The sequence below is a fragment of the Prionailurus viverrinus genome, chromosome A2, assembly GCF_022837055.1.
Source record: "Prionailurus viverrinus isolate Anna chromosome A2, UM_Priviv_1.0, whole genome shotgun sequence".
Lineage (NCBI taxonomy): Eukaryota > Metazoa > Chordata > Mammalia > Carnivora > Felidae > Prionailurus > Prionailurus viverrinus.
This window is the reverse complement of record NC_062562.1, coordinates 140,818,029-140,838,533: the sequence shown is the minus strand read 5'-3', so window position 1 is coordinate 140,838,533 and position 20,505 is coordinate 140,818,029. Positions and strand designations below refer to the sequence as shown.

Genomic DNA, 20,505 nt, shown 5'->3' with positions numbered 1-20,505 from the left:
ACTTGGGTTCAATCTGGGCATCGGATTCGGGTCTCAGGGATGTTCTGGCCGCTTTCCTCACCTTCGGAGAGTAGCAGCAACTCCACCGCCCCCATCCACCTGCCCTTTAGGAATCTGTCGGGAGGAAAAGCATGGAGGGTAGGGGGTCAAGGTAGTCCAAGCAACCCCGGGTGTGCATACGGAGCAGATACGTCTAGCCCCTCCTCGCTTTTGCAAACTACCAGCCTCGGCACCCGGGATCCTGGGCCCCGGCAGCAGCCGCGGCGCGCGCACGCGTACTCCACGACCCCGCGCCAGCTCAACATTTTATTCCACGTGTTGCTTGTTGTAGGAGCCACAGGTTCCCCACCTGCGTCCGGGCGCTCGGGCCGCCCCGCCTCTGCCCGCCGGCGTGGCCGGATCACGGGGTTGGCGGGTCCCGGGCGGGCAGAGGAATTCACGAGGTGCTCACGTTCACCTCCAACGCTAACTCCGCCTATTTAATCCCGGCGGCTCCCCCTCGCCTCCTCCCGGCTCTTGCCCGCCCCTTTCGCCCTGGTGGTAGGAAACATTCCGGTCTTTAACTCGACGTGTCCGGAAAGCTCTAGCCAGTTTTCCTTTCGTTCTGCGGCCGCTGCTGCCAGCCGCACGGCTCCCTCAGACCGGCGGACGCAGCTGCCGCGGGTGAGGCGCCTGGGGGCCGCGGGCCGAGCGGCGGGGCGCCCCGAGCACCATGCTGGACCCGTCTTCCAGCGAAGAGGAGTCGGACGAAGGGCTGGAAGAGGAGAGCCGCGATGTGCTGGTGGCGGCCGGCGGCCCGCAGCGAGCGCCACCGGCCCCGGCTCGCGAAGGGCGGCGGGACGCGCCGGGGCGCGCGGGCGGCGGCAGCGCGGCCAGACCCGTGAGCCCGAGCCCCTCTGTACTCAGCGAGGGGCGAGATGAGCCCGACAGGCAGCTGGATGAGGAGCAGGAGCGGAGGATCCGCCTGCAGCTCTACGTCTTCGTCGTGAGGTGCATCGCGTACCCCTTCAACGCCAAGCAGCCCACCGACATGGCCCGGAGGCAGCAGAAGGTGAGTTGCACGCAGGACTCGGCGCCTCCGGCCGCCACTTCTACCTCCCCGGAGTTTTCTCCCGGGAGAGCGCTGGGGCGTTTGCCCTCTGCCCTTGTATAATGCGTGCACTGTTTTTGTCGGTCTTTACGGTTCAAGGGAATCTTTCAGGGGGAATCCCTTCGTGCTTTAGCCGGCTGGGTATCGGGTTGCAGCGGATGCGTCCTCCCCCAGCCCCCTTCCTGTTGGCAGAAGCTGTCAGCTTGGCATCTGGAGACCCGCAGCGCCCGCCGTGCGGTGGTTGCACCCGCTGGGACTCCGCTCCGGCCAGGTTACAACGCAACTTCCATCAACTTAAGTTTCTAAGAGCAGTGGTGCTTTCCTCCCCACCTGAGTTCAGCTGGAGCTGGGCTTTTCTGTGGGTCTTAATGATTGTGTAATTAGGCGAAACAGGTGGAATCTGGCCACCCCTGTTAGCTAGAGCAGCCTTCACTAGGGCGAAGGGGTAGAAATTTTCCGCAGGGAATAAAAAAGTTAACGAGCTTGCTTTACTGCTATGTAATGAACACTTCAAATCCAAACCCTGGAGAAGGTACGCAGTTCTTAGAATTGCTGTAGGTTGATAATTCCTGGTCTGGGCAGGCACTATTAATGAAAAACAAAGGATTGGTGCATAACCACTTGGTAAGGAATGCGTGGGTTTTTTTTTTTTTTTTTTGCTTTGTTTTTGCATCCCAAAGAGGTAAGGAGATTGTTTCAGGTGTAACGTCTGCCAACTTTAGTTTTAAAACAACATTGCAGGGGTCCGATGTTTTTGTAACAGTAGAAAGTCATGACTTCAATTGCTCTAATTGGGTAAATGGGAACCTAAGAAATCTTTCTGATAGAATGCTGAACCTAAAAGGTCCAGTAGAAATCTAACTATCTCTGACAAAATGTGGAGACCCAGAGAGCTTATAATTTGCCCGAGGCGTATCTAGATGCACACGTGTTTATTTTCTGAAATATCAAGCACATAAAGCATTTCTCAGAAATCCAGGGAGAATTTGAATGGTCTTCTGAAACACCACTGCAGCTTTGAGTACATGCAGTCCTCCCACCATCCTCCTCTATCCAGCCTTTAATAACACACCTAAACTAAGTAGCTGTTTTGAAACCCTTCACTCTCTGGGAATACTTGAGGGGTGATTCTTTACAGCTGGTGCCTAATTACACCGAACCTTCAAGAACCTAACCCTGTAGGTAATTCAGTCACAGAATGCTAGAGCTGGAAAAGACCTTGGTGTCCTCCAGGCAGACCCCTCATTTCGGAGGTGAGCAGTCTGAGTATCCTTTCCTCAGGGGGCATGATTGAAGTCCCCATTCCTCCAGTCAGTTGTGCGTGCCCCATGATGTTCTTGTGCACCTTCTATTCTTCCGTAGGTAAGTACCCTGCTTCCTCATCGTTGTGCTGTAGTCACCTGTTGCTTGTCCACTCCATAGGTCAAGCAGATTTCAACTTCAGTAGTCCTCCTTATGCTAAGTGTAAGTAATTCTTGACCTGTCTAGCCGTGTAAAGCTTCTGAATGTCAGCCTGTTATCACTTCAGTCATTCATATTGCATTGAAGCTTATTTTTAGTGTATTAAACTGTAAAAGCGTATGGTGAAACTAAAGCTAGTCCTGTCCAGACTATTCTGCTTTTGTAAAAAGTTACTGGTAGCTGACTTACACTGTGCTTGTCGCATTTTGGTACTGAAACTCCCCTTTGCTTGTTCATGGTTACAGATCTGACTCCTCCCATTTAAATAGAATGTTCCTACAGAAGTTATTTGAACTGTCAAATACGTTCACAACCCTAAGAAAACTATGACCTTACCCAGAGGTTACCAAAACCCAAACAACAAAACCCTGCATCTGATCTCTGCAAAACTACTTGGAAACTTCAGCTCTCTAAATCTTGGGAGCATTGAGTGCTGTCAGATTAACTTCAGTGAATTTTTATTAAGGGGGAGGCCACATAACCTAAATCTTTGCCTTATTCCAAAGTCCCCACACTTTTTTTTAACGTGCTGCTTCCTAGAGGGAAGTGGAACAATTCTTGGTAGTAGGTTTTCTTCTAGGATGGAGTGAAGTGGGAACTTCTATTCCTGTGAATTTGATACATAAGTCAATTAATGCCAGAAACTTTAAGTCTCAAATTATACACGTGGGTTATGTAAAAAATCACTGCATAATTGCAAAATCATTAATCCATTGTATGTTTTTTCCTGTATCTTCAAGTAGTCCGACATCTAATAAAAGGATCTGATAGCTTAAATTGTTATTGACCTGCATGTTGCTGCTTACTCCTCACAACTTTGAGAATTTAGAAACTCTCAGACTGAGATCTTGAAAGGGTCCTCACTTAAAAAAAAGAAAAAAGTTAATGTTTATTCACTTTTTGAGAGTGAGGGACCTAGCACAAGCAGGGGAGGGGCAGGGATGGAGACCCAATCCAAAGCAGGCTCCAGGTTCTGAGCTGTTAGCACAGAGCCTGACACTGGGCTCAGACCCATGAACTGTGATATGACCTGGGCCGAAGTCTGACACTTATCTGACTGAACCACCCAGGAGCCCCAGGGGTCCTCGTTTTATAAGTGACACAAGAGCCTTCCCTCTGGCTGTCCTAGCCCTCCCTTAAAGGGCTGGTGAGTTTTTTGAACTAGACCTCAGCTGCAGTGTTTTGTTTTCTCCTTACTTAGCTAGAAAGGCCCACAAAGCTAGTTAGGGGTTTTATCCAGGAGTTACTCGAAAGCTTAGTAGCATTAAACTCGGTTGACTCAAACATTGCTTTCTTTGCTCTTGGCTGGAAAACTTCGAGGAACAGTGGCCAGTGTATGCCATTGGGGCCCTGGGACTACTGATGGCTCTACAGAAAATTCTGGAAGTGAGTATCTGGGTCCACCCTAACAGCTTTGCACCAGGTGGTCACATCACTTAACTTATCCAGGGGTTCACACGTGATACCAATATGAAGTAACTGCTAATGGCAAAAGATTTAGTTCCGAATAGTGACTAAGCCTGATGCCTCTTTACCTTGATGACTTTGGTACCATCAGAATGCTACAGCAATAATGAACTTTGTGTGACTCTCTATCATTGGTTAAGGGTGGGATCAGTATTAATGGCAAAGCAGTTTACCAAATAAGCAAATCCGCTTCATCATAAGGCAAATCATAAAGGCAATTTATTGAACCTTTGGAAAAGTAATAGGTGTTCATGGTGACTAGAAGGTAGGGGGACTCTGACCCATCATAACGACTACCACAGCAGGGGGGTCAGTATGTTCATTCCTGTAGTTAAAGGTTTAGACTACAGGTCTGTAGGCTTCTAATGGGTGGTTGCACTGTTTTTGTTTTCGTTAAGGTTAGTAAAGTCTGATGTTGAAGGAACCTGTTCTTTTTAAACTAGAAATCAGGAATTAGAGTAAAATGGTATTTGATAACTTTCTGTGAATCCTAGATCGATGTTCTTGCCATTTCTACATGTATGACCAGTAATCACTCTAAATTGTGACTTACCTTCACCTAGAATAAGCATTCCCACCACTTCACATAATTTTTGTCTAAGTTTGAGAAACGTACACAAATGTGAAATTGTGGGTGGGGGTGGGGGGGAATGCATAGGTGCCTGCCTAGAACTCTGCCATCTGAATGTTTCATTACAAAAAGTGGCTACTTTTAGATCTTTGGACATGATGGTCTCTTTTGTTAACATTCTGACTGCTCAGGTGATCCCTAAGTTCAGGGAAAAGAGCCAAATTTTTAAAATTTTCTTTAAATGTTTATTTCTGAGACCGAGTGGGGGAGGGGCAGAGAGGGGAGACACAGAATCCCAAGCAGGCTTCAGGCTCTGAGCTGTCTACACAGAGCCCAACCTAGGACTCAAACCTGGAGATCTTGACCTGAGCCTGGGTCAGACACTTAACGGAATGAGCCACCCTGGCATCCTGGAAAAACCAGTTTTCCAAAACAAAGCCCCCACAGCTTTACAAGGGTTGAGAATCCCTTACCTAAGGCTAGGAAATCTTATGCCTTTAGTGCTGTGTTGCCCCCTCTTTGGTGCCTTAGCGTAGGGCGTCCAGCAAAAACGTGTCTGGGGGGGGGGGCGCGTGCCTTGGTGGCTCAGTTAGCTAAACATCAGACTCTTGATTTCAGCTCAGGTCATAATCTTGAGGCCTGCTTAAGATTCTCTGCCCCTCCCGTGCTCATTGGTGTATGTGCTCAAACCCCCCAAAACTTGTTTGGATACAAACAAGTGTCAGATTTAGTACATGTTGCAAAGAATTAGGTGCAATTTGGAGGAAAGCGGTGGCAGGGGTGGGGGGGGTGCTGGGAGAAAGGAAAGTAAGGGTCTTCTGATCTCGGGGAAACTAGTGTTCCTAAATGTGCTTTTGAGACCTCCAGGATTTTTACCCCCTGAAAACCATAAAAATGTAAAGCTGGTAGAACTGATGACTGCAAAGTGAAACTTGGCCACTGCCACTACCAAGCCCAAGAGACCAGCAGTGTAGAAGCCTAGTATTCTACCTTGTTTTCTTGTTTGCAGGTTTCCAGCAAATGATGTGAAAATCTTAAAAAGCCACCCTCTTTGGGAGTTAGGCTTAATTCAGCCTTTGTGCTCTTTCTGACTTTGGTACATTGTGGAGCAAATGCAGAAGGGATAGGTTATGTTGGTTTTTAAGAGCGAATACATTGTCCTCTAGGGAGTGAGTTGAAACCACATTAAAGTAACCTCAGACCGGACTTAATACAGTATCTCAGGAAGATGCGTGTTGCTTTGATTCATCTAACCCTCCACAGGGTGTCTTGAGATGGTGGCACTTAATTTAGTGGAATGAGTTGTGTTGATGAGAAGAACTCAGACGGATTAAGTGATATTGACGTTTGCTTCTTTCAAAAATGAAATCAGCTGTAATTCTGATATACAATGACTGCTTATAAAGTGAAATAGCTAATCATGTTTCCCTCTTTGGTTTTTTCTTAATGGAAACTGTTCCCTTTATTTATACCCTCAAAAGATAAATAACACTGTATGTAAGGTCATTAAAGAACTTTAAGATAAAATTAAAGCCAATTGCCAGGTTATGAAATAGAATTCCAAATAGAACATCCCACCAGTTTGGTAGTGAGGAGGCTTCTTTTGCATGATTGTGCTATTTTCTATGCATTTCAGATTGACTTAGATCTTTAGGAAGGAAGTGGTGGGTCACATAGTCATGTGTTGCCGTTTTAATTTTTGGGTTAAAGACCTAATAGCTGTAAATGTAAAGGTGGACGTATACTGGAACAAAGGACACCTGCCCAAAATTAATATTTAGGAATCAAATTATGAAATTGTCCTGAGTTGGTTACACTTCCTGTTAGGACCACTGTTTTTGGTCCCTGTGTTTCAAAATCAGCTGAGGATTTTGATGGGCTTTCATTTTTTTAAAAACAAAAATCTGATTTCTATCCTTAGCTGCACATTAGAATTCCCTGGAGAGCCCTTAAGAATCCCATCATCCAAGTTGCACCCCACATTAATGAAATCAGTCTCTGGGGGTTGTAGTCTTAAAGCTTCCTAGGTGATTCCAGTGTAGGGCCAAGGTTGAGAACTGTGTGTGTGTGTTTTCTGGAAAGCTGCCGGAAACTGGCTTATTTTCACATGGGCAAGGTGAAAGTATTTGCATTAACGAGTAAGATTACTGAGTAATTAAACCAATATTCCATGTTAAGGTAAAAGCAACAGGGATGCTCTAAGGGAGGAACGAACATCTAAATATTCTAGACTTTATTGAATCAATACAGTGGGAGGCCAGTACATATTAGACTTCCGAAAGGTCTTTAATTAGGTAATATGCTAGAGGCAATTAAGTTGAATTTGCAAGTGTGTAATTATAAAACCACAGATCACAACGTTAGCGATAGAAAATATAGGATGCTGAGGGTAAGCCTGAGTGTTGCTTCCTATTCCAAAATGAACTGGGAGAGTATAGTGAAATCTCAGAGGTTGACACTGAGTAATGCCTAACTGAAGAGTAAATTGCACCAAGGTCTTTCAAGATCTTTAGTCAGTGGAATATTTCCTTGGTATATGCAGTAGTCGTCCATATAGGTCTTTCAGAAAGTAACTTCAGAAGGCATTAAGTGAAGTACTTAGCTAAGTTCTTGTTTAAACGGTTTTAAGTGTTATATTTTTGTTTGCAGTCCGCAAAATTTTAGTGTTAGGTGGAGAGTATGGAAACCTGTTGAAATTGCATTAGTGTCACATAACTGTTGTACACCTGAGACTAACGTTGTGTATTGACTGTACTTCAGGAAATTAAAAAAAATACATTAATAGGTTGTAGTTTGCATTTGAGAGTCTTCTGTTTGTAGAGCATCATTGGTCTACTTTTTGAAACTTCTTCACATCACTTTGTAAACCTTGTGGTTTGAATATTTTCATTTTCTAACCTTCAGGTTTGTGATGAATTTTTACAACAAAAATATTACTGGGGCAAAAGGTATGAACAGTTTAAAGGCAGTCTTTGCCAGGCTAGCAGGATAGTTAACTCGCTCCTTCCTGATAGTGAAGATGAATATATGTGTATGGTCTAATGTCCTTTTTTTCATTTTTTTTGGTTGCGATTTTGGTAATGTGAACTCTTTATCAGTATGTTGAAAATAACATTCCTTTGTGAAGGGTTTTCTATAGTCTGCCTTTTTTAAAGATATACTTTGATCTTTTCCTTAACTTTTCTTCTCTTGGACAATTTCCCATCTAGAATTAATGTTTGAAGCAAGGAGTTGACATCTCCCCGGCCCCCCCCCCCCCCCCCCCCGCCAAAGTTAAGCAGTTCTTGCAGACTGATTCTTGATTTTGCTCTGCTTCCTTCCATTCCTAAGCTGGAAGGCCAAGTTCATATGATTTCCCTCATTAATTCATTGACCAAGTATCTATTGAGCCTCTACTTAACAAGATCAGATGTTCTGGAAACACAGTCAAGAATAAAACAAGCATAAATTCCCTCAGTAGTGTTCAGTAACTTATAGATTATGCGTATGTGTCTTTTACATCTTTTTTTAGGTTACCTATTCTAATTGATCTAGCTCTTTTCCTATTGCTCATATCATATAATTTTGACTTAGGATAATTACATATTTTAATACTTGATTGGAGTTCCCATTTGTCAAATTTTTTACCATTCTATTCCTCCCCCATCCCCACCCCCTCACCCTTAATTTTTTTTTTTAATGTTTATTTTTGAGAGAGAGCCACAAGAGTGCAAGCAGGGGAAGGGCAGGGATAGAGGGAGACACAGAATCCTAAGCAGGCTCCAGGCTCTGAGCTTTAGGCACAGAGCCCCATGCAGGGCTCAAACTCAAGGACCCTGAGATCATGACCTGAGCTGAGGTCAGCTCAGGCACTCAACCAAATGAGCCACCCAGGTGCCCCTCACTTGCCCTTTCTTAAAAAAAAAAAAAAAAAATGCAGCAGTTAGGAAATTGCTTTGTCTTCAGGGAGCCTGGCTTCATTCTTTTGTAGTATCCATGCATTGTATGAGTAAGGTATTTCTGCTCTCTAGGTCCTGGCTTTTTCATTTGTAAAAAGGAGCTAATGGCTGCATAGAATTTTTGTTACAATTAAATGAGATGCATAGAAAGTGTTTAGCTTAGTGCCTGCTAACACATATCCTCCCTTATGCTCCTGATTAGATGCTGTCATTTCTTGTTAAGCCTGTTTGAGAAACTAATTTTTACTAAAGTCAGTCTTGTTGATGTACATCCTCTTCAGTTAGGCTTCTTCTGTCGTCGTGATGTTTTGTCCCTTTCATTGTATTGACCCCTTGGGTTTATAACCAAGTTATTTTTAAACCTTTTACAATTTTTTCGCTGTGGCTTGTGTTTTTCTATTACCAGTAATTGGTAAATGTTAAACTCTAGCTTTGTTTTAACTGATCATATCGCTGTGCACTATTGTTTTAGTAAGTCCTATCTGAGCCTTCTGGGTTGTCTATGGTAGGCGGTTGAATCCTCTGATAGTAATGATTTGTCTTCTCCGGTAGCTGTACCTGTTCTGTTTGACATCTCTGGTTAAGAACGTTCAAAACCGTGTATTTGTTTTTTTTTTTAATTTTTAAAAAAAAATTTAAATGTTTATTTTTGAGAGAGTGACAGACAAGAGTGAGCAGGGGAGGGGCCGAGAGAGAGAGGGAGACACAGAATCAGAAGCAGGTTCCAGGCTCTGAGCTGTCAGCACAGAGCCTGACTCAGGGCTTGAACCCACAGACAGTGAGATCATAACCTGAGCTGAATTTGGATGCTTAACCAACTGAGCCACCCAGGTGCCCTGCCATATCCTTCTCTTGATGCAGGCTTTACTAGGAATGCTTTTGGAATTGTACCAAGGAACATATTGTTAACATTTTAGGGTATTCTTTGCTAGTCTATTTTTCTTACATTAAGTGAGTTGAAAAATATCAGGAATGGACTTTTATCAAATTTCTTGTCCCATCAATTGAGGTGATTGCCTGATTTAATTTTACTGATGTGATGGATTTACTAGGTTTCCTATTGTTAAACTGTATTTACATTCCTAGGGTAATTGCTCCCTGATTGTGGTGGTTTTTAAACTTGAGTTCCCTAGGCTTTTAATTTTTTGTATTTCTTTTGGTCTGTATTCAGAAAGGTCTTTTTCTGTGCTGGCTGTCAACTGTCACCGAAAATTGGCCATTTCTAGGTTTTCAGGTATATTAACATAGTTGGATATATCTTTCATTTTCTCTATCTTCAGCTTTTGGTCTCCAGGGTTTCTCCTTTTTAAAAATTCATTAGATAGCCCAGATACTCTTGTTCTTACAAATGTACACGTTAACTTTATAAACTTTGTTTTATAGTTTCTATTTTCCTAAGTTGGTTTTTTTTTTTTTTTTTTGGGGGGGGGTGGGGGTGGAGCTGGGTAAGGGGAGATACAAGGTGGTTCTTTGATCTGGCAGCTTAACAGGATTTTTTTTCTGCTTTGTAATAAAATGAAAGTATATGAAGCTATGAATTTACCTCTAGGTACATTTTGGCATCTGTAGTACTATGAAATTTTTGCTAAATGTTATTTTTCTCTTGAATCGGTATTAACGTAGTTAACCAGAATACTTAAAAATTTCTAGTGGTGAAGTTTTTTTTTTTCCTCTGGTAATTTCTAATCTTATGTTGACACTATGGTTCACTGTAGTATGCAATGAATATTAAGTTTTAGGTCAAAAATCATGTGGCAAATTTTGACTTTAGGATTTTTTTTATATATCTAATAATTAGCATTATAGTAATCATTCCTATCTTATTTGTTGTCTTTATAGTATCATCTTTATATTATCCTACAATTGTATGTATCTTTAACTGACTTTGTATATCTAGAAGTATTTAACTCCTAGATACTGATGCCAGATTCCTACTAGTATAAAGAGAAGTATATACTGTAGTCAGTGGAAAGGAACTCCCTTTGATTGATTTAGTGTGGGTGTTGGACAAGGATTCTTTGTCCAACTTTAAAGGTTAAAACTACTTTCTGTTGGAGTTTTGGATGTTAATCATAATGCATACACCTGCTTTTCACATCTATAAACACATCTGCATGTGTGCATATATACATTTTGAGGTTATTTTGTATTGAAGATTATTTAATACAACAATTTTTGCCTGGTCTTTGCTTTTGAGTTTGAAACCATCATTGCCAATGTACCATTAATCTTATTTTCCATTTTGTTTTTTGTTTCCTTTATTTTTGTTTTGTCTTGAGTATATGGCATTTCAGCTCTTCCATCCTGGAGCCAGGGACAGGTAGAGGGACAGGATATAAATCTTGCTAGGTCTTCATAGTTGTGCTTCTTGTTTTGATTCACAAAGCAAAGCATGTGTGCTTTAAGAAGCTGGGTCTCTAGTTTTCATGGATTATGAAGTTAATGGACATTCATCTTGATGGGTTTTAGTCTTATATTTCATCTGCAGTATTTCCTTTAAAAATACTGTTATGTATCTGTATGAATACTGGAAGATGGGAAAATTAAAATCTGCTACAAAACCTGTATTTTTATTTCACAAATTTAGGGAAATCTATTCCATATTTTATTTAAAGAGATGAGAGTCTTAATTTGGTTCTGTAGAAAAATCTCTAAAACTCAAAATACTTCTTTAGCCAGAAAGGCTTACAAAATGCTAAGTATCCTCAGGAATCATTCTGAACTATAACAAGACATCTATTGCCTACATTTGTGAAGCTCTGGTTTTCTTTGCCAGAAGGGCTTCATGTATTGTTGAGTGGCAGGAAGTAGGGAGATAGAAAGCACTTTTTTTTTTTTTTTTTTTTTTTTTTTTTTGAGAGAGAGTGGGGGAGGGCAGACAGGGGACGGGGGAGAGAATCCCAAGCAGACTCTTTGCTTTGATCGCAGAGCCTGATATATAGGGTTTGATCCCAAACTGTGAGATTATGACCTGCACTGAAATCAAGAGTTGGCTGCTTAACTGACTGAGCCACTCAGGCGTTCCAGAAAGCACATTCTTGTTCTCTATTCCCTGCTTCAACTAGAAGGCCACTCTGTTTTACATGATAGAACAGTATATCTTAAATTACTGGGGGAGGACAGTGTCCAAATAGCTTTAATGTTTCATAATTGTGGTTCAAGGGTGTGATCCTGTAAGAATGTCTATAATTTGATCGCTACATCCTAGAATCCTAGGCTTTGTTGCCTTTCTTATTCTTAAAAATATTTGAGAAGCTATGTGGGGATATACAATTTAATCCAATACAGATCATGCCATGAGGAACTTAAAACCTAACAGGTGAGATGTTGAATTTGTGGTCCTTGAAATAAGTAGAGCTCAAAAGGACAATTGTTTGGAGCTTGGGAGGGATTTGGGTATAAGAAGTAAATTTGAGAATTGTCATGTGGATTTCATTTGAAAGCATGGGCTTGAATGATGTAGAAGGAAAGTGAATCCAGCAAGAGAAGTAGCACTAGGAGTACTAGTTTGAGATTGTAATCTGAATCTAAGCTATTACAATATATTTACATAGCATAAACCTTGCAGAACTTAGAATTAAACAGTCTGTTCACTCTTCCCCATTGCCAATCAGCTTTCCAGAGGGAACCTTTATAACTTTTCATGTTTTTTTAGTTCTTTTGGAAATAGTTCATAAATTGAAATATGTATACCACTTTTCTCATGGATTCCTAGTGACTTTAGCCATTGCTTCCTGTAGAATATACGATGGGGAGAGTCAGCTCATTTCCTACAAGCATCTGGTTTCCTTTCTTCTGGAATATGGTCTTTTACCATTATTGGTTTCTGCTAGTTGCCTCCTCTATGTTCTCACCTTCTTACAAGAAATAGAATTTTTAGCTGGGCACGTGGCTGTCTGGCTGAAGACTACATTTCTTATCTTGCCCTCCCCTTCCTTTTGTTATCCGTGGAACAGAGCATGACTGTCCAGAGAATGTATGTCAAGAACCTAGCTTGGAGGGTGCCAACTTTATTTCTCCCACACGAGAATAGGGCCAGGTCCCATGGCCCTATCAGTCTTTACAAGGAATTGCACAGGTAATGTCTTTGTTTTTACACAATTCTGGAAGACCAGCTACAGACTTGAGATTTTGCTGAGGAGGGCAGGAAGGAAGTCTTGCCAGAATAGGAGGAACAAGTATGTGGCATACAAATTGTTGGCTCAAATTGTCGTTGATGGCTGGGAACAATTGGAATCTGATATTTGTTCTACCTTCTCTTGGAAGTTAGCTTAGCCAAAAGACTAATTTCAGGCTAGAGGGCTATGAATGGAAGTGATGTGTGCGAATGTATGGGCCGTTCCTTGTGAAGGGAAGGAAAAATTCGTCTTTTAAGGTTTTCTAGCTGGAGTAAGAATTAAATTTACATGAGACAGACCAGAGAAAAAGTTTATTGCATGCACACAGAGGCCCAATAATAGAGACCTAAAGACATGACTAAGGCAGCTTTTTCACTTTTTAGGTAAAGACAGTAAATCTGAGGAATTGACAACTGAATTTGGGGAGCTTCAGTAAGGAATTCTAAACAGAATTTAGGCCAAGGTACTAAATTAGTAAAAAGGGTTGTTTGTACAGGCTTCAGGCTCTAAATTTCCTGTCTCTCATCATGAGAATGTCTTTTAACCTCCTGGTACAGGGAGGGTACCTTTTGTGTGGGGCATGATGCCCTGCTTTTAAGGGGGACAGAGGAGGGTCTAGGTGTCCTTGTGCAGGCTGTCCCAGTAACTTTTATTTAAAGAAGTAAGTTAGGGGCGCCTGGGTGGCTCTGTCAGTTAAGCATCCGACTTCAGCTCAGGTCATGATCTCAGAGTTCAGGGGTTGGAGCCCTGCCTCAGGCTCTCTAGTGTCAGCACAGAGCCAGCTTCAGATCCTCTGCCCCCATCTCTGTCCCTCCTCTGCTTGTGCTCGTTCTTTCAAAAGTTAAATATTCCAGAGTGTGGTCTGTCTTGGGGAAGCCTGCCTTTGGCTCCTACACCGGAAACAAGAGGAGCGTGTCCCTGTCCCTCTGCTCTTGCCCACCCACTGGCTGAATATCTGTCTCAGTCTGGCAGTTAAAGCAGCCTTTGGATGAGGAGCCGGTTACTAATTGAGTCGCTGAGCGGCGTGGCTTGCAGACGGAGAGCTACCCCACCTCTCAGATCTCTACAGGAGAGAGAAGTGAACCTCTCATGGTTAATTTTCAAGTGACTTGATTTTTACTTGTTAAAGTGGGTCTGCTCTATCCATATTGTAACTACAGTTAGTTTGAAGTCTAAACAATCACTTGTTTTTTGCCTTCCTATATGAGGCAGGAAACACTCCTTGTGACTACAAGGAAAAGACTGCAGGAATTTCAGACACTGGAATTGAAATCCATTGCCAACAGCACCTGCATCTAGATTCTTCAATGAAGAAAATATCTTCCCAAGGTTAACTTTATCTTTTAGAATCCTTAAGACTTCTGGGGCTCCTAGGTGGCTCAGGTAAGTGTCTGACTTTGGCTCAGGTCATGATTTCACAGTTGGTGGGTTTTGAACCCTGTGTCCATCTCTGTGCTGACAGCTCAGAGCCTGGAGCCTGCTTCAGATTCCGTCTCCCTCTCTCTCCACCTCTCCCCCACTTATTCCTTCTCTCACTCGCTCAAATAAACACGAAAATTAAAAATCCTAAAGACTTTTGTATTTTGAGTAGCTGATTCTAAAAACTGGAAGCTACTTAGTGGAGTTCTGTCACTACAAACCACATAGTATGCATTGGTTGCATATCTTCTAAAAGTTGAAACTTTTCTTGGAGTTCTTGTTTTTCTTTACCTATTTTGTCTCAAGTTGTTAATTACGAACCATTGGTACTTGGAAGCAAAAACCTAAAAACAGGGAGGGGGACATGACAGACTCTTAAATATAGGGAACAGAGGGTTGCTGGAGGGGTTTTGGGAGGGGGGGATGGGTTAAATGGGTAAGGGGCATTAAAGACACTTGGTATGAGCACTGGGTGTTATACATAGGGGCTTAATCACTGGAATCTACTCTTGAAAATTGTTGTTGTGCTATATGTTAACTGGGATGTAAGTTAAAAAAAATATAAAAAGTGGTAAACAGAAAAAAGTTTTATTACTTAAAAAACAAAAAAAACCTTGGTTCCCAATGGGGCTGGTAATACCCCCAGCAGACACTTAACCAACATACCCCATAAAATGTTTTTTTCTCGGTGATTGGGGGGTTGCTACTAGTTTAGTGGGTAGGGTCCAGGGATTCTAGAAAAAACTAAAATGCAGGATAAATTGTCTTTCATCCTACATGGCATTTGAATGTCTTGTTGGACATTGGTGTAGGTAAATCCTGTCTATGGTTATTTGAGCCTAGAGTAAAGCTCTTTATAAAGAAGGTATTGGGGCACCTGGGTGGCTCAGCTGGTTGGGTGGCTGACTCTTAATTTTGGCTCAGGTTGTCATCCCAGGGTCTGGGAATTGAGCGCCCCCCCCCCCCCCCCCATCCTCCTACTGCCATTGTGCTCTGTGCACAGAGCATGGAGCCTGCTTAAGATTCTCTCCTTCCTCCCCTCTCCCCTGCTCATGCTGAAGCTTACTCTAAAATTAAAAAAAATCTGTGTGGTTTAATATGTATGATCTTCCAAAAAATCCAGACAACTTTTGGGTAAATTGGGGAAAGATTGAACTCTATTTTGTTAGGAACTTACCTGAGAATTGCTCATCATATTGGAAAAAAAAGTCACCAGTAGCAATGATGCTTATGATGTTTGTTATCGATATAGGATGCCTGTGTCAGCTTTCATTTTCAGTTGTCCCATTCTCCTGGATTTTATGGATAGGCAAACTGTTTAGCCCTTGAAAATATCAAAAGAGAGTGTTGATAACATTCAGTTAAATCTTATCTCCCTTATCTTAAATTCAGACTTCCATATCATATATGTGGGTATACATGTCGAGTTTACTTTCCTGTAGACCAGCTATGCCTAAGCACTTATATCTGAAATCCATGTTATTTCCCTTCATTTTATTATTCTAGTTAGGAGGTTATATTTTTGAAAGTATGTGGAAATACTGTAACCTAGCAGTAAAATCACTTCTGTGTAGCCAAAAGGTTATTATTTATTTATTTTTTTAAAGGAGGAGGATTATGAAATAGGGCCCAGTAGGAAATAACTGTTATGCCAAGGGGCAACTCACAAATGAGAGGGTCAGGTAGTTTAAGGGAACCAATGAGGGATGGTGAAGCATTCAAGGGTTACTACAGGGGGAAGAACTTACTTACCTGTAGGCCTCTGTGGGCGAAAGGAGGAAACTCTGACCTGAACTGACCAGGAAGCAAAGGTGTGGGAGAAAGCTATCTGACAGAGGGTGTGGTCTTCAGGTGTAGAATAGAATTATGGCCAGATGGTGCATAGTAGGGAGGTGGCCCAGGGATTAAATCTCCTGTTATCTTGTACTTCTTTCCCTCTGATTTTGTGCAGGCACCTCCCCAACAAGGAAAACCCAAAGAGAAGCTGAAGAACAAGCCTGCTTAGCTGTTAGGACTTATTGATTCTGAGAGTGCAGAGCCGGATAGGTGATGGGAAATGGAGCTCGAGACCAAAGGGGGAATCCAGCGCATGGGATATCTGATTGGGTTTGGAAATCACTATTACAGTGGATAGCTGGCCTTAATTGCTTCATCTCTTTTCTTTTGCATATCTTTCCCCTTTGGTTTACTCTGAACTCAGTGTTGGGACAACAGGCTGAGAGTTGTGATTCTCTTTTCATAGTTCTTGTGAGCTATAGAGCCCTGTTCCTATTTCCTAATTTTGTTTGAAAGTTTTCATACTCCCCTTTGAAGGAGTGTGACAAATTTTCTGAATCTACATGGGTTTGAAATTTTTTTCATAGAGAAATCAACTGGGCAGAGTAGTCTGGATTGAAACCCTCTTCCCTCGGAACTTTTAAGGCATTAATAGTACACTCTTCCAGTTTCCAGTGTTGCTAATATAAAGTTTGAAGTTGGCTTTCACTCATTTTTAGAAGACCCATTTTTTTCCTTTCTGGTGCTTTTAATGTACTTGGCTTTAGAGGGCTCTAAAATGTTAGTCTTAGTTTGAAAGTTTGTTGTGCTAGATGCTAAATTTTGCTGTTCTAGTCAATCTGGCTATAGGCACATGTCATCTTAACCCAAAGGAAATTATTTGTGGATTTGGGGTGGACAAAGGCTGGGTTATAAAAGGTGGTGATTGCTTTTCTTAAAGGTGAGAAAGCTCCTTAGAATCACTGGCTTTATAAGCACACTTAGAAATTTCACAGGGTTCTATTTGGATGAATTTTCTAATCCTGCTCTTGAGATTGTTTAAAGTGTTTTTTGCCTGTCTCTTGGTTTTGCTTTAGGTATCAGAGTAATATAAAGTTAGCTTAGAAGAATCCAAGAACAGAACAGTGTATTCATGTTCTGTTTATAATTAAAATGTTCCCTATTCTTTTAACTTTCTGTGTGACTTCCATGTGTACTAATGGAGCTGTTTAACTGGAGTAAGGCCGTGATGATAAAATATAAACATCTGGCTGAAAAAGCGAATTTCAAAAGAAATGTATTGGTATGCTGCATGGTTTTTACCTAGGGGCATTAAGCAGTTAATGCAAATGTTAAAAAATCTGATTTAACCAACTTTTTTTCAATCTGTATGTATGACTCCCATGTTCAGTCAGTCATTTATAAAATGGAGTCTTTGGGGATTTTATTGTAAAATATTGCAAACTTAGCTAAAACCCAGTTAAATTGAGTATCTTAAGCAGGCTTGGGAACACACCAATAAGGGAGTAGTGAGAGGAATCGGGAGTATATTCTGAAAAAGAACTTGGAAGTTATGTGCTAGGGTCCAGGAAGAGCTGGGAATTTTTATTATTTTTTGGGTAGATACTTAACTTTTCATCGTGCATAACCCTTAGGGCCCTGTTCCCTGATGATATCAATATGTGTTGGTTTCAGTAGGTAATAATGACTGTATTTACCCCCAAGAGCCAAGAGTGTGACCACAAGAACATTTGAATTTTATGAAGCAACTTATATTTTCATTAAAAAATGCTCTTTTCAGCATATTTGCTTAAATACAGCCCTTTTCGCGTGTGTTTTTTCTCATCAAGAACCTCACGAGACCAGTGTGTTCATCAGTTTCAGAGTTCGGTATTGCTGTTCAGAGGTCTCACAGCAGAATCGTCTCTCTCTTCATAAAAACATAGACTCTAAACTGTCAGCTACATACATTGTGCCCAAAATATTGTTGACCAGGTTCTGAGATGTTCTTCAGATCATGAGGGTTAAAAAGGGATGAAATAGATAAAATTGCTTTCTAAAAGAAATGAGTAGGATTAAATGGCACTTTCAAGTGTTGGGCGTTTGAGCTCATCTTATTTCTGTTTCTGCGTGTGCTCAGGGAATGTAAGTGATCTGCCTTAGGTCAATAAATGATGGCATTGGAATTACCCCGTCTCTGTGCCTCCACACCCTTGGATCTTCATGGGCTTGCCAAGGTGTGTTCTTGGTTTTTTTCTCTCACAGTAAGAACTATATTTGTTTCTTGAATAAGAGCTCTTATTTAAAACTGGTTTGTTGAATTGCATGGAAGTCAGGAGTACGTGGGTGTGTCGCAGAACAAGTCATGTGCCTCCAGTGCGTTACTACCTACAGTTATAGCCCAAGTGACTTGAATGTTTTTGTGATCTTCCACAGTGGCTTTCTACAGGGAGTTAGGATTGTATGGGAAATTGTTTGAATAGGAGATGTTCAAATGTCAGGACCTCATGATTGGAATTCTGAAGTCTCCTAAATTGTAATGGAGGCTGTCACACTGCTAAGGTTATTGATCTTGATTCCCTTTGGGTGCTTCAACTGAGGGCTCCCAGCTCCCTTCACCAAAGCCACATGAATCTGGTTATGGAAAGCTGTCCTCATTTAATAGTAGCTGAACCTGGGTTCTTTGTACTGTTGCATTTTTTTTATACTATCTTTTGTTTTTCTTATCTCCAGAGCTGTATATATTTTTTGAATATAGAAATAATGTGCTTGTAGAAAACTTCAAAAACAGAAGTTAAGGGGGAAGTTACTCAGGATCTGGCTAGAGGTAACAGTGGTGAGTGCTGAGCAGTTCATCCTTACTGTTCCCATGCGACTCCCATTGATCATGCTGTAAGCAACTTTGTATCTTGGCTTTTTCCCCCACTTAGCATTCTATCCTGAATATATCCCTGTTCAAAAAAACTTGTTAACGGTCTTGTACTCTTTCCTCATACATACTAATTTCATGAAAATTTATGTCCTGATGACCTTCTTGGTGTACCTTATGGGGATGAGGGATGGATTTTACGACACTTCTATTGTAGGTGTACAATAAGCGTGCACATGTTGACACTTGTAATATACAGTTGGCCCCTGAACAGCGTAGGGTTAGGGGCACCAAGCCCCCCCCCCCCCCACCGCCATTCTCCCATGCAGTCAAATCTGTGCATACGTTTTGACTCCCAAAAAACTTAATTTACTTATAGCTTGCTGTTGACTGCAAGACTTACTGATATCCTAAACAGTCCATCAATATATCGCATGTGTATTATATACTGTATGCTTAAAGTAAGCTAGAGAAAACGTTAAAATCCTAAGGAAGAGGAAATTTACTATAAGAGAAAAAAGATCCACATGCAAGTGGACCCACACAGTTCAAACTTCTGTTCAAAGTATATTGAGTAATTATACTGATATATACATACACACCTGTGAATAGTCTTTAAGAATATCTCCTTGCATCCTCGCCAACTTTGAATGTAGTAGAGATGTTTTGGTAAAGGTCTCTTTCATTTTAACAAAGACCATCTTCCTGTGCTCTGTGAGGAGTTAGACATCTTTGTATATTGGATATAAATGGTCTCTTTACTACTTAAAAATGTTAAAATGCTGGCTTTTCACATGTTTTTGTAGCCATTGTTGGACCCCATTATTGTGAAGTCTCTTGAGAGACAAAGTAGAATCCAAGAATTCATGTTGGTATGTCTGGAAAACTTGTCAGGAGAGGTTTGTGTGTCTAAAAAGTGTATTGGTGGCGGGGAGGAGTTTGGCGTTTCAGTGGTCTAGAGAAGGAGAGCATGAGTGAAGGTAGTGAAGGTAACGGAAGGGTTGTATGGTGTTTAAGAAACAATGAGGTACAAATGGGCTGATGTGAATGAGGAGGATTTAAGGATGATTCTTAGGATCTTGCTGGTGCCAGTTGGGGGGATGTGAAATGGAAGAACAGGATTTGGGGATCTTCCAGTGAGGATTTTGTTGGCTCTGAACAGAAAGGCAGTCTAATAGCTTAAATCACTGGGCTTTATTTCCCTTTACAAGAACAGAGTGCTGTGGCAGTGGCTCCCTTGTGCTTTATCCCTCCCATGACACTTTGGCCATTATGGCTGCAACTACCTGCAGGTGAGGCACTTACCTTCCAAGTGGAAGGAACAGGGAAGCCATGGGCTCCATCATGGAGAAGACCTCATTCTGGAAAGGAGGTCCCCTCCCCACTTCGGCTTCTTTCTATAGCTTATTGGCAAACCATAGTTGTAAAGAAGGCTGGGTGGAGGTGCCTGGAAGGCTCAGTCATTTGATTTTTTTTTTTTTTTTCCTTACCAGCTTCTGTATCAGAGGAACACAGAAGAGGAGGGATTTGGAATTGGAGTAAAGTTACTGAGAGTATGCCAACAAGGAAGGCAGGAAACAAACTAAATTTTGGCATGTTTGTGGAGGAGACTTCTGTGCAATAGAAAACAATGCCTCCTTCGGAAGTTGTCAGTGTTTGAAATACATAGGGGCAGTCTGTACTTCATATTTAGCCTTATAACTAAAGAACTTCATGTTTTTTCTTTGTTTCTGTGGCTTCTCCTAAATTCCATTTTGTAGGTTTCCTGCCAGTTGGTGGTTTCAAGACCATGTCCTCCACCTTCCAGCCACAGAGCT

At 41.7% G+C, this 20,505-nt stretch overlaps 1 protein-coding gene across 7 annotated transcripts in view; it reads left to right on the top strand.

Annotated features, from left to right (window-relative positions):
* Positions 1-418: 418 nt before the first annotated feature.
* CADPS2 (calcium dependent secretion activator 2) overlaps positions 419-20,505 on the top strand; it is a 540,052-nt gene continuing 519,965 nt past the window's right edge. For all 7 annotated transcript variants that reach the window (XM_047839630.1, XM_047839625.1, XM_047839616.1 and 4 more), the window contains exon 1: positions 419-1,051. In XM_047839630.1, coding sequence (XP_047695586.1) covers positions 713-1,051 — 339 coding nt within the window. In that variant the 5' untranslated portion in view covers positions 419-712. The remainder of the gene's footprint in view (positions 1,052-20,505) is intronic.